This window comes from Carettochelys insculpta, chromosome 9 (genome assembly GCF_033958435.1).
Source record: "Carettochelys insculpta isolate YL-2023 chromosome 9, ASM3395843v1, whole genome shotgun sequence".
In the NCBI taxonomy this organism is placed as follows: Eukaryota; Metazoa; Chordata; order Testudines; family Carettochelyidae; genus Carettochelys; species Carettochelys insculpta.
The window spans coordinates 38,572,831-38,598,774 of record NC_134145.1 but is presented as its reverse complement, the minus strand read 5'-3'; the positions used below and the strand labels follow the sequence as shown (position 1 = coordinate 38,598,774).

The 25,944-nt window shown below is 40.6% G+C and overlaps 1 protein-coding gene across 5 annotated transcripts in view; it reads right to left on the bottom strand.

Annotated features, from left to right (window-relative positions):
- The window catches only part of SLC35A3 (solute carrier family 35 member A3), a 29,611-nt gene extending 8,964 nt beyond the window's left edge, over positions 1-20,647 (bottom strand). Inside the window, exons 1-7 of one of the 5 annotated variants that reach the window (XM_075002942.1) lie at positions 20,537-20,625; positions 11,017-11,269; positions 5,500-5,704; positions 3,619-3,773; positions 3,420-3,542; positions 2,623-2,794; positions 1,191-1,309 (exon numbers count right to left, since the gene is read on the bottom strand). In XM_075002942.1, coding sequence (XP_074859043.1) covers positions 1,191-1,309; positions 2,623-2,794; positions 3,420-3,542; positions 3,619-3,773; positions 5,500-5,704; positions 11,017-11,061 — 819 coding nt within the window. In that variant the 5' untranslated portion in view covers positions 11,062-11,269; positions 20,537-20,625. Of the gene's footprint in view, positions 1-1,190; positions 1,310-2,622; positions 2,795-3,419; positions 3,543-3,618; positions 3,774-5,499; positions 5,705-7,904; positions 7,952-11,016; positions 12,611-20,536 lie in introns of those variants that run through there. The other 4 variants (XM_075002946.1, XM_075002943.1, XM_075002945.1 and 1 more) reach the window with 4 other exon arrangements.
- Positions 20,648-25,944: the final 5,297 nt, after the last annotated feature.

Below are 25,944 nucleotides of genomic sequence, written 5' to 3'. Positions count from 1 at the left end.
GCAAGAGGGACTTGGGATCCCAGACTTGCAGCAACTTCCCAACCCACAGCTATGGAGATTCCCAGTCTCTTGAGGCTTGGGCTGCCTGAAAAGGAAGGGGAAATGACTAGCATCATTTGTTTTTTGGCAGGCCTGGAGACAAAGGCATTTGGAGTATGAAAGTAGAGTTTAAACAGACTCAAAGGTCTGCTTTTTGATTGACAGAAGAACTTGACCTATTGTACATAGGAAGATATAGCCATGTGGAAGGTTTGGAATAAATACAAATCTGTCAGGGTTTCCACAGGACTGATGGAAAGCTACTGGTCAAGCATTTAAGATCCTAGTTTTGTTTTACAGATTTTCTCTTAATGCTTTTTATCTTATACTAAAGATACTCTGCTTTGAAAGAGCTGTGCGGTAACTTGTAACCACTACTAAGAACACTAACCGCTGGTAAGAACACTGTGTTTGTCCTTGGAGAGAAAGCAGAGAGCAGAAGAGACACACTGGTCACGCATGCTTGCAACTACAGGCAGCTGCAGCCAAAAATCCTGGTCAGAAAACAGTTGGATGCAGGCCCCTGATCAGAGGAGAGCTGAAGACTAGAGGCCTGAGACTTGAGCAGGCATTCGTTCAGAAGGCCACAGATAGGGATTAAATGTGTAGTTACCTGAAATTGTGACATGTAATTGAGGATTTCAGAGGTAACATCTATTTCAATATCAGGTGCACATTTCTTAAAAAGTTTTTAGCTATGTATAAAGGCATTAGGTATATTTTATGCTGTTGTAGATAAAGTAAATGAAAGCAACTGCACTCCTTCTGTAGAGCAGAGATCACTGATTATATTAGCACTAGGATGTTAACAGTGAGTGTATTATATTTCTGGCTTATAACAATGATTATGAATATGGGCTGCATAATTGCTGGTAGCCTTTATTTTCTTTATTCAGCTGGTTTTAATATTTCTAAGTCAATATTGTTATAGAATTTTATTGTGCACTATGATTTATAACAATGTTTGGATTGCTAACAATGTGCCAGTTTCTCTATTTAGAGCTCTAGTTTTGCCACTGATGCACAGAACATTTACTTGCAAATATTCCTATTAGCATTAATGGGAACTACCTGTGTAACTTCCCAAAGCATTTATCGGGGAATAAATTCCAATTGTATTTGATATAAGCATATGGGTGTAGATACAATACCTGTAGAACAACAACTATCCAGGTAAGTTTGTTATACCCTTGAAAAAATCCATTCTTTGACAGATGTTCTCCATCATAAATATACACACCCATCATTCCAAATATGCTACCAAAAAATCCTAAAAGATAAAAGACAGACTTGAAAGCTTGAAATGGAAAAAAAAAAGGGGGGGGGGCAGGGAGAGGTCCTCAGTTTGCAATATAATAATCACGTTTAAACCCAAACAGTGGATCTGACAGAAACTTTAAAAAAAAGTTTTGCCTCTTATAACCAATTTGCATAATCTCAGGTGTGTAACTGATTTAATCTTGGCCTATTTTGCTTTACACTCAAAGCCTGAACGTAACTCCAGTTTATGGATGAAGTTTTTAAAAAGATACTCCAGAGATTTTTTTGTTTTAAAAATTATTTGTTATTTATTATAAACCTTTAAAAGCCTGAAACTGAAAATCTGTTTCCTTATTTTTTAACAAAGTTCTAGTTCACAAATTTGTTTGTTGTTATAGAATTTCTACTGAACACTGTGTTTGTATTGGAATTGGACATACTGGAGCATCATTTCACAGAAATAAATTATGGAAAACAACTATTATATAGTGATCTTGAATTTACACATTTTAGAAAAACATTTTAAAATGAAATTGTGACTAATATTCCTTTAATCTCTGAAGTGAAAACTTAAAAGCTTTCTTAATATTTAACACAATGAAATAGACGTTACTCAAAGCAATTGTATCAGCTTAAGTTAAAACAATGAAAAATGTTAACATTTTTCTGAAAATGGTGGTACACTTACACTGTTAAAAACCTCAAATTTAAACTGTATCTTAACTTCATGCAGTCCCTTAAAAATCCTGTGCGGGTAATGACGTCTTTAAAAATATCAATCTATAATTCCTATTCTCAGATACAGGAATTATGTTTATTTTTAAATTTGCTCACAAAAATAAAGCTGTAATCAGTTGTTTGTTTCTAGTGTACGTCTAAAGTCTATAAAAACCTCATTAGATTAAGTGTCAGTGTTAAAAGTAGTGGATTCATATTACAGCACAAACAAGAAATCTACTTAATGACTTGACAAGATAGTCACATCCTTTACATAAGTAACACAGGACAGCATTATTTCAAATGCTCTACAGTACAAACTCAGCTGGCTATATACCAGCTGTTCTCTAGAACCCATTAGTCTCTGTTTTAAATCAAAGTAAACAGACTTGCAAACACTGAAATAGCAAGTTAAATACGATATGAGAGTTTAGGGCAGGATGCAGCACCTGGAGTTCCTGTTAGCAAAAGAGATATCAAACTTGCAAAATGTTATGCAAAAGCATAACAAAATATGATTATACTTATTTTAATGTATATGTTAATTTTGTTCACTGCTCTTCTGAAGGCAGTTTCTCTTTTTTAAGTAGCCAAAGATGGACTTACCAAGTTGGATGTTTCTGATCCACACAGATTGTTTGGTTTCTTTTAAAATCTTCTCAAAATAAACCCCAGCAAATCCACTTGAAAAGGAAGAGATAAGGACTGCGAGCAGACCAACAAACTGAGATCTTGATGGCAACCCTTTAGCAGTTGTTGCTTCAGAATCTGAGGGCCACTAAGTATAAAAATGATACAAATTATTAGATAAGATTAAATTTTACCATTTATAGAATGCAATTTAGTTTCTATCAAGGGTCTATACAAACTGCTAAATGCAGAGAGGTTTCCTGTACTATTGTAAAGTCTTCTATTATACCACGTTTTTTAATATTTCGGCCCAAATCTACCTGTATATTTTTTCCCTTTGAATTCTGTTGAATAAAAGGTAAAAGGTAAAATTCTGTGCTCACCAATTAACAGCAAAATTCTTGTTAGTTTCAATAGGGCCAGGATTTCACCCACAATGTTCTATGAATGGCCACTCAATCAAGCACACATAAATATTATATGTAGTGTTTATGCATATTGCTTATTTTACCAACATGATACTGAAAAGTCTCTTAACTGTAAAATGTTAAAATAAAAAAGAGTAACTCATACACTTCGGAGCAGACAAAAAAAAAATTTAACCATCTCAGCAAACTCTCCTATCCTATTACTCTAGGATGGAAATTATTGAAACTTTGTATCTGAATCTGTTAGTTCCAGAGGCACAATATTCAAATTTGAGCATTCAAATACTTGAGCCCCTGAACAAAAAGAAATCCTAAATCACTTAGACACATACTATTAATATTTACCTGTACAAGCGCAACTCCCGTCATCAATATCACTAATGATAGCCACTGGTACACACCTAATTTCTTACTTAGCATGGATACAGAAAATAATGCTGTAGTAAGGATTTTCAACTGATATGTGACCTGAAAAGACAAAATTGTTACTATAGAATCCATTTTTTGTTTGTACAGTTATGGAAAATATCAAAAAATACAATACCTGGTAAGTAGCTGCATCTAGGTTTGACAGTGCTACATAAAGCAAGTTATTCTGGAGTGTATAAATTCCGGATGGGATGGCAAGTTTAAGTGTTTCCATAGGCTTGTTAAGGATCTCATCATGTAGCACTCTCTTCAGAGCCTGTAAATTGTATTCTACTCAAAGAAATAATAAAAGAGATAAAGATCAGAAAAAAGAGAAAACAGGAGAGCTACAAATTATAACTGTGTTTTTAGGTTGCTAGAAACTTTGACAACAAAAATTCAAAGTTATGTACGAATTCTCAGTTTTTTACCCTGATTCTCTGAAGTGTAAAACCCCTGATACTTTGCTTCCATATAAAAGTGTCAACATTGACCCAAAATGCTAAAACTAAAAGAATTATTCAAAATAATTTTAATATATCCTACATTAACTACAATTTCTGTGACTAAGAATTTAATAGGGCTTCCTTAAAAAAACAACACACTCTGCAAATCTATTAAGTACAAATCTTAGTTTCACTTTGCAGCTTAATCTTTTCTTTAAATGTATAGCAAGCTTATGAAAACTCCTTATGAGTTTGTTTATGGATACGTCACTTGAACCTGATGTGAAATTTTCGTCTGAGAGTTGAAAAACAAGTACAAGACAATGAGGATCTGAAAAGTGGGAAATGATTCTGGTATATAAAACCTAGAATGTCAAAAGTAAAATGTGTGTGAAAATGAAGCAAGTGCTTTTGATCTCAAATATTGTGCTTTTTTTCATAATACTGAAACAGCTTCTCTTCTCCCATGCTTGCACAACTTCACTATGGTCCATTCTCTTGTCATTTGTGCTTTGAACACATTTATAGCTTTGCACTTTTCTCCTACTCCTTCTTGTTGTTCTCTAAAGGTGCCTTCCGAGTGAACAGAAGGTGCAGGCCTGTTACCAGGACAGCCACTCTTACCTTAAACCCATTAGCTGCGTCTACACGTGCACGCTACTTCGAAGTAGCGGCACCAACTTCGACGTTAGGCGGCGAGACGTCGAAGTCGCTAACCTCATGAGGAGATAGGAATAGCGCCCTACTTCGACGTTCAACGTCGAAGTAGGGACCGTGTAGACGATCCGCGTCCCGCAACGTCGAAATTGCTGGGTCCTCCATGGCGGCCATCAGCTGGGGGGGTTGAGAGATGCTCTCTCTCCAGCCCCTGCGGGGCTCTATGGTCACCGTGGGCAGCAGCCCTTAGCCCAGGGCTTCTGGCTGCTTCTGCGGCAGCTGGGGATCTATGCTGCAGGCACAGGGTCTGCAACCAGTTGTCAGCTCTGTGTATCTTGTGTTGTTTAGTGCAACTGTGTCTGGGAGGGGCCCTTTAAGGGAGCGGCTGGCTGTTGAGTCCGCCCTGTGACCCTGTCTGCAGCTGTGCCTGGCATCCCTATTTCGATGTGTGCTACTTTGACGTGTAGACGTTCCCTTGCTGCGCCTATTTCGATGTTGGGCTGAGCAACGTCGAAGTTGAACATCGACGTTGCCGGCCCTGGAGGACGTGTAGACGTTATTCATCGAAATAGACTATTTCGATGTTGGCTGCACATGTAGACGTAGCCATTATGTCCAATCAAGTGGAATCTCTTGGGTATACAGTTACACTAAATTTACAAAAGGTTATATTGTGTGCTTAGGTGTGAGGACAGAGTCTTTCACTGCTTGTAAATTAACCTTCCTACAGAAATGGTTTTAGATCTTCTTTTTACATAGTTTGATGTGGGAATGGTAATCTTTTGTTTCATCTTGGAATTCACATACTTCCTTAAAAGCACAGCATTTAAGGACCTGTTTTTGCAGCTGTCACTGAAATGTAACAATTGACAAAATAGAGGAAAGCTACTTCTATATTAAAACCTGAAACATACTGCTGTCTTTGTAGACCAATAAAATGCAGGCCAAAATCTTCAAAAGTTCAGCAACAACTACTGCAGTAGAGGCTAAGTAACGAGGTCCGTCCTCTTTCAATGTCCGAGAATATCGCAAAGTCAAAACTAAAGTTGTGGTCTGAAAGACCAGGATCCCCAAGGAAAGGTATTTTAAATTGTTATACATTTCTTGACTTTCACTTTCCTGAAACAGAATAAAAAGAGGGAGAGGCAGTGAAAACCACAAACAGACCTTTCTTCTGTACTGGCATATTAAAAGGGTATCCACAGAATACAGTCACTAAGGCTGCATCTACCCTTGCATTCCTCTTTCAAAAGAGGCATGCAAATGAGGGAAACTGAAAATTCAAATGAGGTGAAGATTTACATATCAGGCACCTCATTTGCATATTCTTTCAAAAGAAGAAAGGCCGTGTAGATGCAGCTCTTTCAAAAGTAAACCTCATCTTGAAAGACCCCTTCTTCCCTTTTTTTATGGGAAGAAGGTTCTTTCAAAGATGGGGTTTATTTTCAAAAGAGCTGTGTCTACACACTTTTCCGCTTTTGCAAGAATATGCAAATGAGGCACATGATACGTAAATCAGTACCTCATTTGCATTTTCAATTTCCCTCATTTGTATGTCTTTTGAAAGAGGAATGCAAGTGTAGGCGCAGCCTAAAAGAAGTTAAGCACTTGTCTGTCCAATTCCCTAATCAGAAAACTATGGTGTAAAAGCAGAGATTCTCAAACATTCACTGAAACGTGAGCCAGCCCAACCACCGCTGCCCCAGGTGGTGGTCTCGAACTTCATCTTTGGCCCTGAATCCCAGCAAGTTTAAGCCAGCTCTGGCAACCCTACTAAAATTCGGTCTGGACCCACAGTTTGAAAAACAGTAGTGTAAATAAAAATTTCTTTTCAAGGGGTCCACAAATAGTAAAATAACATATGGTGATGCCACCAAAATCTCAGGAAGAATAATTCGAAGTATATAACAAACTCCTGCAATCCTAATGCTCCAAATTCTAACTTATTTGCAGTGCAATGCTTCGTTCCAGTTGAGGGTGGAATAAACATGTTTAAATAGGATTTTGATATGTAAAGATTACGGAACGTAAATATTCCACATAATAAGATTTAGCATAGCAATACAGAAGTCATGAATTAAAGTTTCCTGCACATTCAAAGACCTATTGAAACACATGAGAATGTTAATTAATACTGAAAAAAATTAAATACTTTTCATAATATGTGATTATAGGTAAGAAAATTATAGAATTCAAAAAACATTACAGTGATGGCAGACATAGTATATTGATTAGTCTAATACAATGAAATACTTATTATATTTGCCTTGGGTAAAGAATAATGTCACCAACATCTTTATGACAGTGGTTAATGCAGGTTCTCCCACTGTACATATACACTTCTACATATTCTAAATTTACCAATTAGAGACCAAATAGTAGATGGTAAGACAGTCCATCAAATTTTTGTTTCTTCAACATTTCATATGTTTCCAAAATGCCCTAAACCTGCTAACACTTATGCAAATGCTTAACATGTTTCACAGTACAATAGTTAGTAATTACATTTACAGTAACTCCAACTATCATCAGCAGAACTGATGAACCAAATCCCAGTGCTAAAAATTCATCTGTCTGTCCAAATATCTGTGCTATGTAAACTAAAAACAGTAGTACAATGCCAAATGATGTAGCCCAAGAAAGGCCAACCCTGACTAAATGCATCATTTCAATTCTATCATATCAGTAAGATGAAAAGAACAAACACCCACTTCTGCAAACAGAACAGCAAGTGGAAAAACCTAAATGCCCTGTCTACAGTATGAAAATTCACTGAAGCTAATACCGATTACATCACAGGTAAGGAACCTCTGGCACACTGGATGGATGTGGTTTGTCAGGGCTAGTCACTGGCAGGCTGGAAGTTAGGTTTGTTGGGTTGGTCACAGTTCACTGTTTCCAGTCAACGGGAGCTGCGGGAAGTAAAACAGGTGGGGCCATCACTTCCCACAGCTCCTATTGGCTGAGAACAGTGAATCATGGCCACTCTGTGCCTGGCGACATTTGGGTAAACAAACAAGTCTTGTGGCCTGCCAGTAGGTAACTCTGGCAAACCACATTTGCAGAGGAGTGCTGGAGGTTTCCAACCCCTGGATTACACCAGTGAAGCTGAATCAGCTGCAGGAATCATAAAGTAGATAGGCCTCTGGCTGCCATCATCACTTGAAGCACTGTACAGGTATTTATCAAATCTGAGCTCAGCAGCACCTAACACAGAAGGCAACAGATGATTAGGCCAGTTTTAGCAAGCTAGCAAAAAGCTTGGTGTTAACTAGGAAATCCAGAAGAGTATCAATGGTATTAAGTACATTATAGTTACCTCATCACTCCTCCCAGGTATTAGTTATGAGTGCTTCCCCTATAAGTAGATTTGTGCACAAGACGTATCAACTTCATGATCCATGGAAAAAGTACCAATTACAGAATTCACTGTTTGCACATTGAATCAAAATCATAATACTTTTTAAAAGATGGAAAAAAACAAAAAGGGAAGTCCATGATGAGCACACATTTATTCCAAGTAGACTAAACAAAGAGTAAAATTCAAGTCAAGAGACTGTGGTCCATATTTTGTGTGCTTGGTACAGGCAATGCCTAATGCATGCACCTGCATACTCAGGTGATACAGAAATCTTGACTTTCAAGTATCAGGCACGGTGTGTAAAGATGAACAGTTTGAAAATGTGCATGTGCCTTTAAAATCTGCATCTTATATTAAAGTTATTTTTCAGTTACTGCAGTTCTATATCAAAATATATTTTATAAAACTGTAGTTATTTTTGCAAATCTGTATTATTAATATATTTCTGTTTTATACAGATCATGGTATCTCAGAACTTAGATTTTTCTCCTGTTAAATATGTAATGTGGCTATAAATTGTGGGAATTTACGAAATAACAAAAGTTCGAATGATTTGTGATCATTCAGCCACAGGCTGAGATTAACTGAATTTCTATTCTCTGGGCAGTAAAATGATTTACATCATGCAATATATGGCTGCACATATTTTTGTAAAAGCCCATTGGTACTTTGATATTTACTGGAATAAATCAAATAGAAAAATCAAATAGATCACTGAAGCTGAAAATCAAATGGTTGATCATTAGCTAAAGTTGAGCAATATAATCTAGGCCCAATGTACTTTGCAGGAAGTCTGACCTTTATGCTGTGGTGATCTGGTACAGCAGAGAAGATTCTTTAACAGTTTTTGGTAAATGCAAAAGCTGAGTTATTTAACTAACTATGAAAATGAATGATCATTACTGCACCACCTCTTTACAGAAAACAAAGTTTAATATCAAGTTATGCTTCAACATTTCTACATTTTCAGTGCACTGGAGAATTTGTACTAAAATCAGTAACTCTTTTAAAGAAGATATTAAGGTAAAGATTTTTGCAGCTGTGGTTTCTGACACTGGGAGTGCGGTGGAGCACTACAGCTGAATTGTGAGGTAAGTACATTATGCTTAGGCTGTCTACATAAAGAAATCTTGGATAATTTTCCATCTGTACCACTTTCAGCACATGAGCCAATTTGAAGTGGCCCACATCAGAGGCTCTAGCCCTTCCCCTTTCCCCACATGCTGCATGGGGTGGGAGCACAGATTCGGGGACAGAGTGCCTACCTCATGGCCCTGCTGTAGCTCGGGGACGGAGCACAGGGCTGGTGCCCCTGCTATGGGGCCCCTGCCACAGCATGGGACAAGAGCCACCGCTGCCACAGCATGGGGCCTGGGACTAAAGTCCAGTCATGGGGCCCCTGCCACAGCGTGCGGCCACTCCTGCAACAGAAGGCCAAAGCCAGGGGCTCCAGCTGCAGAACAGAGCTGGGGTTGAGGCTCCTGCCACATGGCCACTGCTGCAGCGTGAAGTCGGAAACCGCGCCACAGCGTGAGGCTGGAGCCAGAGCTCGCACCGCACAGCAAGGCTGGAGCCCCTGCCACAGAATCCCTGCTGGAGCGCGGGGCTGGAATAGCAGCAGGAGGTGGTCTGCCCCATGCAGTTTGCAGACAGCAGGCACAAGGCCCCGGGGCACCCTGCACAACCCCTTACTCCTGCTGCACTAAAGAGTAAAGCTCTGCATCGTCATTTATTAATGAAATTGTTGTAATTTGGACTATTAGTGACTTTTAAAAGTATTGCCAGCACTCGGCATGTACATGGGGGTCACAAGGTCATATTTAGGCACTCTGCCTGGGAAAGGTTTCTAACCCCTGCAGTAGACAAACACCTGATTCCTGACTAAGCTACAGCCTTCACTGTTGCTGGCATAGTAAAGCTACCCTGGTTGTGTAACAGAGGAGTTAATTTTCCCAGTATAAAAGAGATCTAATGTTTCCCAGATTTATTTTCATAGGTATGGGAATTACATCATGTCCACATTGTATTAAATTATTTGTGAAGCCAACAGATCTTAGGGCTGAAACACAGTAGTGTTTATGAACTTACCAAAGGGGAGGGACAGCTCAGTGGCTTGAGCTTTGGCCTGCTAAACCAATGGCTGTGAGATCAAACCTTGAGGGGGGCATTTAGGGTTGCGGGGCAAAGAGATTTAAAAAAAATAAAAAAAAGGTGGTGCTTGGCCCTGCCAAAAGGGCAGGGGACTGAACTCAATGAGATCCCTTCCAGCTCTATGAGATGTGTATCTCCATATTTATTTATAACATACAAATTCCAAGCCACCATATTTTCTTCTTGTTCTTTTTCTGGATGATTGTAATCCTGCATATCAATATGGGAGTTTTATCAATTCTAATTTTCATTCACAGCAAACAATTTCACCTATCTTCTACACTACCCTTGAGTGTTAAGGATTTAGCTACATAATCACCCGTAGATGGCTAAAGAGAATATGCTTCTCCTCTAAGATATACACTCAAAAGGTTTTTTTTCAAAACTTTAAAAATTCACAAATCAAAATCCTTCTAAACAAAATGCTTTTAAAATAAATATTGTACATAAAATAGTAACAGAGAGGGAACCATGCTAGTCTATATACTATCAAAACAAAAAGCAGTCAAGTAGCACTTTAAAGACTAGCAAAATAATTTATTACGTGAGCTTTCGTGGGACAGACCCACTTCTTCTTGACTGCTTTTTGTTTTGACAAATTAGAATAAAGATATTTGCATAATCTTTTGATCATAAACTTCTGTATTCAGTGAACTAGCAGTGCAACACTGAAATACGTCATCCCTATACATATCGTTTTGAATGGTGCTCTAAGATGTTTAAAATGAATGACAGTTTCAGTAAATATTGCCCATTCCCATTTATTGAAACACACATTTACTTATTAAATAATTTTAAAATTGCACTAATGGTTTAGCCATAATGATTGTCAAATTAATATTCAGTGGCAATAACTATCATCACAAAATATTTTCTATTAAAACAAACCATACACAAAACAAACATGAAAAATACATACCAAAATGTTGTTTTGTTGTACAGCCTCCTGTTCACGATCTTCCATGATTCCCAAAAATAGAACTTTTAAGATGGTAATATTATTTACTTAAATTTCCCTCCTGAAAATTGCTCACAAATCCTTGTTTGTTTTTTTCCATCAGTACTTTTTCCACACTCTTTCCAAGCAGATTTTTAAACAGGATGAAGTGCCCCAAAAGGGTAGTAACAGCAGAATGTCATATTTGTATTTCATAATTCCCATAGGAAGCCAACTGAGTTTCACAAATGATGGAAAATAAAATAGGTATGGTCAGTGATGTAAAGGACCAATTGTTCTCAGAGTAAAAAGCTGAATTTATGACAGATTCCATGAAAAGTGGCCTCATCGGTGTTCGGCAAAGCAGGCTTGCACATAATAATCACATTGAATACTAGGCTGTAGGCTGGAACTATATCAAATAAACATGACAAGAACTGTGCAAGAGTCGAATGTACGTATTCCAATAAATCACCCACCCATTCAATTTTACAATGTTTTCCGAGAAGGAAAAAAACTTGCATACCTCAGTGCAAACTTGGGTGTGGATCCAGTGAAACACACAAACAGGAACTGAACTTTGAACATCTGAACAGGTTAGCTGTCTTCCACGGAATTACTCACATGCTTGGAGTCAGCCATACGCTCAGGGGAGTTGCTAGACTGCAGTACTCCACACTTGGCAAGACATTAAAGTGGCAGTGGTTGCCAGCAGCACCAAAGGCAGAGCTACGAATTTGGTGGTATAAGCACTTTGTCTTCATAAGGAAAAAAAGTGTAAACATCCTAATATACACAAGGCAATTTGCAGTTTTAATACATTAGCTGGCTGAGGAAAATCAGATTCCCGCCAGGGTTTACTTTGACCAACAATCATGCTAAAGCTACAAAATGCATTGTCTATGCTAGGATTTAACACACATTAAAATCATACCCTTTCTTCCTTTGTAATACACAGCACTGATGTTGGTAACCCCCAACTCCCTTTGTAGGAGCATCAAGTGACTAGAATCCCTCCACAGAATTTCTCAGAAGTGGTCCTTCGAAAGGTCCTCAACCTCCTTTAGGAAAGAGGGCTTCTGAAGCAGCTTCATGTCCAACTCTACCCAGGTTTGATGAGCTGCACATTAAGTTTGCTCACTACAGGCCAAATCCTGTAGAAGACATGCAGAAAACTCCAAGAGCAGCACAACCAGAACCAAAATGTAACTGTTCCAGTAAGCATGAGTCCCAGCTGTAGATATGCTACAGGAGAACTTGGTATTGTTCTATGGTATGCACGAGGAGCTATGTGGTGGCTTCCCCAGAGGCATCAGCTGCAACTCCATGACTTGCCAACTTCAACTGGAGTTACAGCAGCAATGTGAGCACCTCCACAGATGTTATACTGCTTGGAAAGGAATAAGATTCTGTCCGACATTGTCCTCACAGAAAACTGCCAAAGCAAGCTTATCTACGTTTACTTACACTTTTCACTGGAATGAATATTTGGCCCACTGGTTTTCAGGCAGCCCAATCCCCTGCACTCAGCTCGTCTAGCTGTCACACAATTTCTTTCTGACATGCTGAAAAACTACTGAGGCCTCCCCGCTGCACGCTTGTTTTTTTTTTTTTTTATTAAAACAAAGCAATGGTCCTGTAGCACTTTAAAGACTAACAAAGTAAATTATTAGGTGATGTGCTTTCATGGGATATAGTTATGATCTGAAGAAGTGGGTGTGTCCCAGGAAAGCTCATCACCTACTAAATTATTTTGTTAGTCTTTAAAGTGCTACATGACTGCTTTTTTGTTTTGATAGAATACAGACTACCACGGCTATCTTTCTGTCATTTTTTTTTTATTGTGTCACAAGTATTTCAAAGGAAAAATTTAGAGGATTATTTCCCAAAACAATTTATCTCCATGACATGGATGGAGGCAGATGGGTTTTCTCCCCGCTTTCTTTTTGGTGGGTCATTTTCAATTTGTCTTCTAGAGACAGAGAAATCATATATGAAGGAAACAATATTAAAAAGTCTTGGGTTCTAATTTAAGAAAAAAACTAAGCAACGTTGGCTACAATTGACCAAAAATTATCCAAATTTCACTCATCTGACTCTGGGCTCTTTGCTCCTGCGTCTATCAGTCACACTGACAGTGTTCTGATTATCCAAAATTATTCAATATCCTCCCTTACATTTGAATAGTTCAAGCTGAATTGTTAAATTCCATTTCCCACACCTATATATAATTCATCTTCACATCATTTTGTGAAACTTCCCTAGAAAAATACACTTCACAGTCTGAAAAACACTATTGTCAGGAATATTAAAAAGGGAAGTGGTGAGCACAAGAAGAGAATACTGAAACAAGGAGAATGGGTAAGAGACATCATTCTGACAAAGCAGGTCTTTACCCGGTAAAATTTATGCTCCAAAATATGTAAGTCTATAAGGTGCCACAGGACTTCTTGTTGTTATCATTGTATGTTTGGCAGTCACTGAATTACTATTGCATAGAAGCAAGTATCAGAGAGGTAGCTGTGTTAATCTGTGTCTTCGAGAACAACAAGAAGTCCTGTGGCAATTTACAGACTACCAGATATTTTGGAGCATAAGATTTCATGGGCAAAGACCCGCTTTGTCAAATGCAGATGTATGACTCATGCATCTGACGAAGCAGATCTTTGCCCATGAAAGCTTATAATCCAAAATATCTGTTAGTCGATAAGGTGCCACAGGACTTCTTGTTGTTATCATTGTGACAAACATTATACAGATGAATAGGCAAAGTAGTCACTCAAGCTAACAAGTCATGGGAAGAAGAAAGGAGCCCACTAAAGTCACAAAAAAAATATAACTAAATAAAACAAACTGATTTACGATGAAATTTCCTGCTAAATAACTGAACTACCAACATTAAATTTCATACTATTACAACTCCCATATTTTCTCAGCCAAGTAACGAACATCACAGCCTTACTGAAAGCAGGAAAATTCAATTAGATGTGGTAAGATTATAAAGATAAAAAAATGTTGTGGTTGTGGAAAAAATTCAAAACAGACTACATATGTTTTGTATCAGTAACTATATTTTGTATTCTTCAGTCCAAACACACATTATAAAAGTAGTACATTTAAATGGCGTACTGTGATTTTTATATGCTTACCATAAGTGTTTGTAAAAGTTAGACTATTATCATTAAAATATCAGAAAAATCGGAGCATCCTGGTCTCAGCCCTACAAAGATAATGTATACTGCTCTATTCTTCCTAGAGTACATAATCGTTTCCTAACTTTTATTATTATGTATCACCCATTTGCAGTTACCTTCACAATAATTTTCTATTAAATCCTGGGATTTAAAAACAAAAGAATTAATTCACAATTTTAGAATCTACATCTCTCATAGGCCTCATCAGGAATTGCAGGCACCCTGTATTTTTGAGAATCAAGTCCTTGGGGACCACAACATGAGCTTCAGAAGGTCAGCACCTCTCAGATTCAGTACAGAAATACTACCTTGCAGAACCAAAGCAGGCAAGTGACATCTTCATTCTGTCTAGACATAAGGGAGCACTTAAAAAACAAAACAAAACAAAAACACAGCAAAGGCATATTTCAGTACCATTTTAGACTCTAATCAAGAAATAAGTACCATGTGAGCAGACCCTGGGACACAATACATCTACAAGTATTTGCCCACTATTAACAGCTTGTGAGATTAGGGTCTTAGTCTCTGGCTGTAGATCACAAACCAAAGCACAGAATGGAAATTCAAAGTTTGTGTTAACAGTGTTTCATGTGCCATAACAGAGTGCTGTAGTAAGTGTTTAAAGTAATTTGCACTGATTTCCAAAAATGTTTGGCAAGAAAATATTTTTGTTATTGTCACATCTATATTTTATTTTTACTTTATTTTAAAATTTAACTTTTAATAAAACAAAAAATGTAAAATTGTTCTTATTGCTATAATTTCAGCCTTCACAGTAATAATATTTGATAACATAAGCTGCACTCAAGTTAGCTAAAAACTAAATTAATTAGACATTTTCACTGCTGAGACTCTTTCAGAACATAGGCACTAAGTGACAAGACGTTCTGCTCTAGTGGAGTATTAGTGCATTTGACTATCAGTGTGTTTCTCCATGAGAAAAATAATCAAAGAAGGAAAACGTCTCATCAAGGCACTTGCATTTCTGAAAAAATTAAGATTGAAGAGAACTGGAGATTCAGTACCTGAGGAAATGCAAAGGTAAGTTTAACCATGGTTCAAGTTCTGCAACATACCACAAAGCATTAAAGAGAGTGAGTTTGCCAGAAAGTAAATACTGCCAACTTAGCCTAATGCAAACACGTAAGTTGAAAAAGTTTATAAATTCTTTCAAATTAAATGTGTTTGTGCACGCCACCTGTGTTTGCTGCCTGAAAATGGAAAACAGAAGTATGACATAAAATAAGTTATTGTCGCCACAGCTACAGAAGGAAATGTTATTAACAAGATTTCAGCAAATAAGGAGGGAAAATGGAATAAGAAAAACAATGTGGAAATAAACCAGTTAAAATTCTACTAAAACTGGTGCAACACACAGAAAATGAAGCTTAAATTTGCAGCACCCATTTTCAATGCCATTTCTCTGCACAATGTCTTATGTTCCTTCTCTTTCTTCCTAAACTCCAGCCCAATTCTGACACCTTCCTCTTTGGCCCATATTAGATAATATAAATACAGAATATTTAATTAGCAAAACTAAATTTTTCATATGATGTTTCTCTTCCTTACATCTTTTTCTGCAGTTTTGTGTTTCAGTAAATCTTTCTGCCAAGATCTCAGGACTCAGTAAAGTATATCGAAGATAATAAAATATTCTGTTAGTGCATGGGTGTCCAACCTTTTGGCTTGCCTGGGCTGCATTGAGTGAAGAGGAATTGTCTTGGGCCACATATAAAATATATAATTAATGTATATAAATCACATAATAATGTTAAAAGTTTACGATCTTGTGGGGCCGCACTACTAGCTGTCCAGGGCCGCATGCGGCCCGCGGGCTGGACATGCCTGTGTTAGTGGGAAGCAATATACAGGCAGCAATTAGAATGCACACAAGTTCTCAGCAACTGAAAAAAAGGCAAAAAAAGCACAGTTGCACTAGTTTATGTGCTGGAATTTTGCTATCCATTAACACTTTCTAAATGTCACAAGGTTTGCTGAATAGTAAGAGTCAGAAAAATGACAATTTTTCCATGTTTAGTCTTTATACCATGCACATAATGTCACAATTAGTTCTGTGAATAATTTTATTTGGACTAAACCCAACGATACGTCATGTTTTAAAAACTATCCACAGACATGCTCCACACTCAAACCTTACACTTAATCCTGGTTTCCTCTGTCCTCTCATATTACCTCTCCTTCATTGTCAGGCACACTTTCAACTGTACGTCCTCATACAGCTGAACTTCCATCCACACCATTGAATTATTTTCTCATTTCAAATCTCACCTCAGTATCTTTCATCTGTTCTTCTGCTTCTGACTCATTTTCTTGTGTAAGGATCTTTACAGACATCTTAAAACAAGCCATATTTCTCTCTACATTAACTTTTCTACAGCACTACTTCACATTAAATACAAGAGACTCTAGCAACGTTTCTCTTCTTTCTCCACCCACGGAAGCTGAAAAATCTGCTCATTCAACAACACCTTGTTTTCAACAGGTGCTTTCCTAAGCACACCTTTTTACTTTCTCTTTCTACATACATCTTTTGTCCACTTAAGGTGTTAAAAAAACTCTGCAATTGAATATTTCAATTACAGGACTATAAAGTGTGTTGATTCCACCCTGTTCCAGTACTGCCATTGAGCTCCCAGAACACAATATACCACATTTCCCCGTTTTGAAATCACGCTATTACTGAGTGTCAAGGCATTTTTAAAATATTCTCCATGGGATAATTTATGGAAGAAAACTTATTTGCTAAAACTTCCCTCTCTCTAGGAATTCTTTTCAGCTCTGCTTCAAATAGATGGTCTTCTGTGGCTAAGAATTAGTGTTGCCCCATCAAGGAGCGGCATGCTACTAACTATGCTTTCAAATACGGTAGTCTCCCAAGTTATGTGAGGGTTGCGGTCCCACACATCCTCGCATAACTCTAATTTTGCATATGTTGGGGGGAGGGGGGGCTTTTCCCCCAGTAGAACACACATTCTGCAGCTGGGGAAGCAAGCAGCAGGAGCACCTGGCGCTCCTTTTGAAAAGTAAGTCCTGCGGCTGGGGGACAGTTGGCGAGGGTTAAGCCTGGTGGTGGGTTGGGGCCATGGAAAGGGGTCCGGGGGGGGTGGAGGTCAAGCCTGGAGTGCATTACGGCTGAAGGGGGGCAGGGGGTGGAGTTGAGCTAGAGCCATGTGTGGGTATTAAACCACGGTGAGGGGGGGTCGAACTGGGGTCACACGTGGAGGGTTTGAACCAAGGCTGGGGGGGGTTAAACCGGGACTGGGGGGGCTGAGCCAGAGCTAATTTTCCCCCACAGGAACTTCGAAGTGTCAAACTTCAAAATGCCAGCATGCATGTAGCCGCGCTACTTCCAAGTCCCTTTACTCCTCAGGCTACGTGCATGCCGGCACTTTGAAGTTTGATGCTTCAAAGTTGCCATGGGGAAAATGAGCCTAATGAAGTGCTGCGTATTCACCACAGCACTTCATTAGTAATCTTCTGTGGCCCTGATTACATGCCCCCTTTGAAACTGGGGGCAAGTGTAGACACAGCCCCTGAGCTGAACCTTTATCAATAGTGCTTATGAGATTAAGAGTTACTGTTCATCTCAGACAACCTCCCTGAACACTCAGTAACAGATTTAAAAGTAACAGTCCTACAACAAAAAAATTTCAAAAATAAAATGGAGAGAGAAACCTCTGAGCTGCAATTCATTTGCAAACTTGACTCCATCAACCGAGGACTAAACAGAGACTGGGAGCATCTGGCCCCTTACAGAAGCAGTTTCTCTGCTCTGGATGTTCACACCTCCACATTAGAATCTGACAATGGGCCACGTCCCCTGACTGATCTGACTTATTTTCTCCTCTCCATATATACTACTGATAATGGGCCATTTCCACCCTGACTGAATAGACCTTGTCATCTCTGGCCCTCCCTTTTACTGGGACCCCCCCCCACACTTTAAATACTCCTCTGAAACGCTCCCCCCCACGCAGCTGACAAAGTGTGTGCTCCAAAATATCTGTTAGTCTACAAGGTGCCACAGGACTTCTTGTTCATCAGGGGTTCTCAGACTCATTACACCACCATCTCCTTCTGAAAAATTACTTGTCAACCCTTAGAGATGGGGCTGAAGCCTGAGCCGACCCAAGCCCCTTTCCCTAGGTGGGGGAGCCAAAGCCTGAGTCCCACAGCTGGACTAGGGGTGAAGTTAACACATGGGGCTTCAGCCCCAGGCTCAGGACCTGTAGCATGAGCACTGCTGCTCATAGCTGAAGTCTTCAGGCTTTGGCTTTAGCTCTAGGCTCCAGCAAGTCTAAACCAGCTCTGCTGACCCCCTTTCAAAGGGGACTGAGGCCCATGCTGGGGTCCTGACATTCAGTTTGAGAACCACTGCTGTATGTGCATACTGATGCAAAAGTTTTATACTGACAAAACAGTTACCAAGCCAAAACCTGTCTGCCACATAGGCAGAAAGACATGTAGTATCCAATTTCTCTCTCTCTCTCTTTAAACAGAGCATACACTGTCCTCATGTATATCTCCCTGAAGAGACAGGCCTGAGATGCAAAATTTAAAATCTGGTTTTAGTTCAGACTCCATCTCAAATATGAAATCATACATAGGGCAGTGGTAGCATTGAGTGCAACTTAAATATTACCCTCATCTTAACTCTTGAATATTACCCCCATTTCAACATGCACAAAAACCTCCGATTTGAATTACGTGGTGCTTTGAACTCAAGCTCTCTCAAGAGGTTATGGGATGAATTGTGAGTGCTGCTAATGGCTGAGCTAGTAATGGGGATACGGCTATAGATTGGTTAGCTCAACAAATAACTGCAAATACAACAATTCTCTATTGATTCACAGTGTGGCCACTCTCACGCAAACTGTTTCAATGAAGATCAACTCACAGGTGCTCATCAGCAAAAACCAGTAATTACAAATAAAATTATAACTCTTTGCAATCAGATAAACTAACATTGTTGTGAAAACTTAACTTTTGAGTGACCTGTTGTATGTGTTTTCCACTTTGCTCTTTTTGCCTCAAACCACTTCCTTCTTTCATTGTACGAAATCTTCTCAGTCTTACCCAAACTCTTCTGCAAAAGTCCTTATTTCTTCCCCCCTTGTTTTCCACAAGTGACCTCCTTTCCCGCAGGGACTAAGCAAAACACGCTGTGAGCAGATTTCAGGGAAGTGCCATAATAAACCACACAGTAGGGCTGATGTTACACTTGCCAGAGGCTGAGGCTTACGTTGAAACCAGTGCAACTTGGCTTTGCAGGGGGCCTGCTGTGGCTCACCTCTCTGCCAAAACTCCCTTGCTTGCTACGTTCTCATGCCAGCCCTGGCATCTAATCTACTACATATGCACAAAACAGTTATTGTGGCACAGGTGGGCTGTGGAGTTTTTATAACATGTTGGAGGGGGCCTTATAAAGAAAACAGCCAAGAAGCCCTGCTGTATTATATACACTGATCTGCCACCTTCTCAATCAAACCAATTGACTGTAAACATCATTCAAAATATAATGCAACTCTCAGTATCTTTGTTTACTCTTGTCTCTATGGTGTCCTTTGTTGTTTTTACTTTCAGTTTGTTGATGTAAATTGTAATATTTTCATCTCAAAACACCATAAAAACTTATGTTATGACATAATTAGTATTAAATACCCCTAGTACTGTGCTAAATGTGGTTTAATGTATATGGTATTTTGAAAGATCTGTGTATTTTATGGTGGTGTCAACCAAAGAAACTGCCCAACCCCAGGTGAGTGATAGTGGAATTTCATAATCAGAACTGAGAAACGTCTACTGTGGGTGTTTTCAATTCTTGATCTTACATCAGCCTCACCCTCACGGTTTCAACCCTACTCCCTGCACCTCAAATAATCCTTTCTCCTCTGCTCCCCAGCGACCCCAAAACCATAACCTATCCATCTTTATCATGCACACAAACCTTGGCCATAGGTAACCCCTGAAACCACCCCAATCCCATGTTCTGCACTCATATATTCTTCTCTCTCTACAGGCTACCCCAAGTGTGGGCTCTCCCCTCCCCCTCTGAGGTACCCCATCTTATGCCCTACCCTCTGAATCCCCACTCTGCCAACCTCCCGAGTCACCCCGTCCCATGTCCCATATGCCCCCTCCCACCATCCCTCCGAGCGACCCCATCTGTACCCCTACCCCGGGACTAGCGCAGTCCCAGGCCAGACCCTCAGCCCCGGCTCCCCGGGAACAGTGGCTGCCGGCCCTGAGCGCGCGCAGCCCCAAGCCCGAGCCCGGCCGTGTCTCACCTCCCGCGCCGGGAGCACAGACCCGCTCCCTGCCAGCCCCACGCCGCCGGCTCTGGGAGCCCCGGCGCCCCCTCGCTGCCGGCGCTTCCGGGTGCTCTGGTCCGCTATGCAAAGGGTCCGGCTGCCCCCGTTGCCCCGCCGGCTCCGTTCCGAGGGCCTGGCGCGCCGCGAGGCTGGCTCGGCGGGGTTGAGATGGGCTGGGATCGGCTCGGCCTTAGGTCCTGGGGCGCGGCGGGCAGGCGGCTGGCGCTGTGCGCAGCGGCGGGAGGCTGTGGGTACCTGGGGTCGGCACCTGCAGGCGTTGGGGCAGAGGGGCGGCGGGCGGGGCTGGGAGGCAGAGGGCGACGCGGGGTGCGCTGTGGCACGGATGGGGCAGCCGGGGGCTGGGGTCCGAGGGATGTGCCATGAGAGGGGAGCCGCCGTAGTCTGTATCCGCAGACCCAAGCAGCGGCCCTGCGGCTAGTCTAGCGGGGCCACATGACTTCTTGTTTTCAGAGGGGCGGCAGTGTGAGTTGTCCCTCCTGTTGGGGGCTTCACGGCAGCGAGCGGTTAGGGTTAGAACAATCTTCCAGGTGCCTCCGGGCAGTGCTCGGAACAGGCTCTGTCCCCGCCAGAATGTTAATTGCTAAATGGCGGGGGGGGGGACGACACCGCCTCCCCGCCTCTCTGCGTGGCCCCCCGCTCCCCTGGTCTTGCAGGCCCCAGTGGTGACTGCTTCAGTGACTCAGGCTACGTCTACACGTGAAGCCAACATCGAGATGTAGCAACATCAAAATAGGCTATTTCGATGAATAACGTCTACACGTCCTTGGCTGCGTCTACACGTGCACGCTACTTCGAAGTAGCGGCACCAACTTCGAAATAGCGCCCGTCACGTCTACACGCGTCAGGCGCTATTTCGAAGTTAACTTCGACGTTAGGAGGCGAGACGTCGAAGTCGCTAACCTCATGAGGAGATAGGAATAGCGCCCTACTTCGATGTTCAACGTCGAAGTAGGGACCGTGTAGACGATCCGCGTCCTGCAACGTCGAAATTGCTGGGTCCTCCATGGCGGCCATCAGCTGGGGGGTTGAGAGATGCTCTCTCTCCAGGCCCTGCGGGGCTCTATGGTCACCGTGGGCAGCAGCCCTTAGCCCAGGGCTTCTGGCTGCTTCTGCAGCAGCTGGGGATCTATGCTGTAGGCACAGGGTCTGCAACCAGTTGTCACATATATACATATATACACATATATACACAAAGAACCATTGAACTACTGAATTGAAATTCCATGCTGAACAGGAAAAACCAGTCAGGCCTCACAGACCTGCACTTAGGCAAACTTGGTTCCACCCTTTAAATTGTTTTGAGGGAGGAGAGTTGGCAGATTTAGCAAGAAGAAATTATGAAACAGAGGCTGAGAGAAGTAGCTCTAAAACATTCTTCATCATCATCAGTAACTGTGGGTTCAGCGCCCGTTGGTATCTGATGCCTCTCTCACTATTTCCTTCCATCATTCCCTGTCTAGTGCGAAGTGGCTTAGTTTCTGCAGACTAGCTCCACACCAGTCTACTACATCATCTATCCATTCTCTGTGGGGTCTGCCTCTCCTATTCGAAACATCCATTATGCCAAGTACCAGGGTCTTGATTTGTTGTTTGTCATTCAGTCTGCAAATATGTCCAAATAGTTGTAGCTTCCATTTTATAACCTTCTGCAGCAGGGGTTCTCTTCCGGCTGTATCTCTCTATATAATTCCTCACTGGTGACCTTTTTAATGGGAAGGTGGGTTCTTTCAATGATGGGGTTTACTTTGAAAACAGCCACATCTACATTGCTTTTCTTCTTTAGAAAAATGCTCTTTTGAAAGAATATGCAAATGAGGTACCAGATATGTAAATCTGCACCTCATTTGCATTTTTGATTTCCTCATTTGCATTCCTCTTTCGAAAGAGGAATGCAAGTGTAGACACAGCCACCACGTTTAACCCATTTCATATGGCGAAAAACACTGTCAATTTAAAGAACCTCAGATAGGTGAAGGATCCCCTGTCAGACCTATGTGAAGATGAAAGGGGAGAGCATGCCTATTAAGCATTAGCTATATGATTGGTTCAACCTGTTTTTCCAACTCTCTCACTGGTAGAGCTAAAGTAGGCTCCATAGGAGGCTCTTCTATTATTCAAAATTTACTCCAGTTGATGCTGAAGTTTCTTGTGGTTGGAGTGTGCTTTGGGCTAAGAGCTGAAATCACTGGGTGTTGCCCAAGGCCAACTCCACCACAGGCAGGTGGGTGCTGAAAATGGATGACGAGTCACACAGCTGATGGAAAGATTTGATGAGAAGCCAGCAGAGGAGTGGTGGCATGACGAGCAGCCAGCAGAGTGGCAGTGGAAAGGCATAATGAGTGGCCAGCAGAGTGGCAACAGAGAGCAGTGAGCAAGTAGAGTCGTGGGTGACCAGTGGAGTAAGATGGCTCTTTTCCTCCCCCCACTCAGGATCGGAAGCAGTGTTCCCTCTAATTTTTTCCAGCCATCTGCAGAATACATTTTTATGTGCACCAAGGCAACAGTAAATGTGCACCATCAATAGAAGAACATGCTACCAGCTGTGGGCATCGTGCTAATCAGTGAGGTGACACCTGAATCTCTCCTGGGTAGCCACCCAAGCACTCAGCTTACAGGGAACACTGATAGGAGGAGAACTCTGCAGATGCACCTCTGACCTCTGGATCTGCTCTGACAAAGAGCAGCAACTGTAAGTGGAGTGCAAAGAAAGATTGGGCATGTGATGGAGACATTTAGATTGCTTCATTTAACAACGTGAGGAAAAGGACACTAGCCAGCCTACTTGGAGTGTGAATTTTACTAATGGTTTTTGGTTTTGAACTCTGTCATGTTTTCCCAGATTAATACCAAGTTACTGACCTCCCTTTTATTTAAAGTTTCTTCTCTAGCTCAGACTCTGTGCTTACTAGTGAAGAAGCATTGCCTCTCTGAGGTGCCCAGATATGGTGTGTGAATTTTCCAGCTTACTGGGTGGGATCACTGAGTTGGATGGATGGGAAGGAATCCCTAAGATATCAAACGAGGCCCTGGCTGCTGCTGGCTCCACCTGGCAGAAGGGTTACACTCATAATATATCTGTCCAGCAGACTACAGTTGGATGACATTGGAAAGTTTTGGCAGCAGCAAACAGCCAGCTAACACTGATGCTCGTTGTCTTTCTGAAACAGTGGGAAAGGTTTGAAAACTTTATCTGGTGTACCAAGTGAATGTCCTTCTATGGTGTTAAGGGACATGAAATGTCATATTTCAGATGACACAAAATCAAAAGGATGTGGTCAGTTGTTAAACAGAACATGGCTAAGTTCTGGTTTGGGTACCGTAGTTACTTTTTGCCCACCTACTTTCCCCCACTTCAGTTGAATCCAATATTGTTCACTTTCCCATCTAGATGTGTCGTGCAATTTTGCTGTATGGTGTTATGGCTATTCTCTTTACAAGAGGATTTAATGAAATTATAATGTATATGTGGTTTGTTTATGTAATTGTGTTAAAGCACTTTCATGCTTCTGAATATTGCTATAGAAAACAATCTTCAAAGTGCTTGGAGCAAAGTTGAATTCCCTCTGTATTCCATAGCTTTCTTCATGACACACATACGCTGGTTGTCAGAGCTGTATCCTTGATGGTCATCTTTTACCAAAATAGTTCTGATGCTACTTCTTTCCAATCTAGAAGTGGCAGCCCCACACCCAGCTAACTATAGAAACTGTTCAGATCATATTTATTGGTGGATATTTTGTGATAATGGTAAAGAATTACAGAACATTTTAACAGCTGAAGAAATTTTACTGGAATAAGGGAAACTATTAACTATGAAACCTCTTTTTTCTCTCATTAACTCACAATTGAGTTTCTGCCTAGAACTTCCAACTCTCCCATTTTACCTTTGTTTCTGCTAGAGATTTATAAACAAAGCCATGTAGTAAATTCTTTAGGAAAGAAACTTTAACAGAAGTATTTTTCTCTCTATTATCACTTTTCCCAAACCCATTGTCCAGGTCCACATTATATACAGCTACAGTCCTTGCATTTCCATCATGCCCACAAGTAGTTATAGCCTGTTGTGAAACTCTCATAAAACTGCACACAAGTATTATAACAAAAACAGTTTTTAAATTTTAGAAGTTTTGTGTACCTCATAAAAGTGGTCAATGGGAATACACTGTGTGGACCCAATAAGTTTATTAATTATTATTTATTAAAGTAATGCAATATCTATGCATATGAATGGTACACACAATATACAGTATTTTAAGGCTATGTACATCTTAGAGGTCTTTGACTAATTTTTAAAGTGTTTTGGGTGCAATTGGTTAACTTTTGACACTGTCTTAAAACGTACCAGGCTATTAGAACTATGACAGTTTTACACATCTGTTAGAGGTACTACAATAAAGAAATAATTTATTGAACATCTTATAACTGCTCCTTGGAGTTTATTGCTTGAACATGAGCATGAATGGGTTACATTTTAAAACTACTAGCACTTGCATATTCTGGGCATAATCTGTATCTCCCCAGGTTGTATAAACCACCCGTTCAAAGGCAATACATCTGAGTAGAGATCCAAGGCGAAACACTGCTAAAAGATAGAAAGTGTGAAACTTTGTTTCCTTGAAATTCTTGCCAGGAAAACAGTATGTTTCTTTGGGACCAGTCTGCTGCACAGCAATGCAATATGTGGATCTCAATATCATTTTGAAATTAAATTTGCTAATGGATCAGGTCTCAGAGTAAGTACTTGCCAAAAGAGCTGATACAGAGATATTAGCATGTTGAATAGTAACAGAGAGTAAGCTGTGCTAGTCTATACACTATCAAAACAAAAGCAGTCAAGTAGCACTTTAAAGACTAGCAAAATAGTTTATTAGGTGAGCTTTCGTGGGACAGACCCACTTCTTCAGACCATAGCCAGACCAGAACAGATATGGTCTGAAGAAGTGGGTCTGTCCCACGAAAGCTCACCTAATAAACTATTTTGCTAGTCTTTAAAGTGCAACTTGACTGCTTTTTGTTTTGATAGAGATATTAGCAGGTTTAGTAGCCAGACTAATTCTCAAACATTCCCATTGTGGTTGGTTTTCACCAGTTCCAAGGTTATAAGCCTCCCGTGGCCTCTTCTGTACTACACTCTAACACGCTAGATGGAGTGCATTGGGCCCTGTAGTTTTCAAACTGTAAGCCATAGACTGTGTCTAAGATTTCCAGAGGTGTCTGCACTTCCACATTTTAATTTTTGTATACATTTACAAATCAAAAAAGATTGAAAACCACTGGCCTAGATATATGATGTTCCATGATAAATATCAAAATACCTGCCTCCATTGTCCTTTTTTTAGAATAGTCATGTGGTTCCAGACATC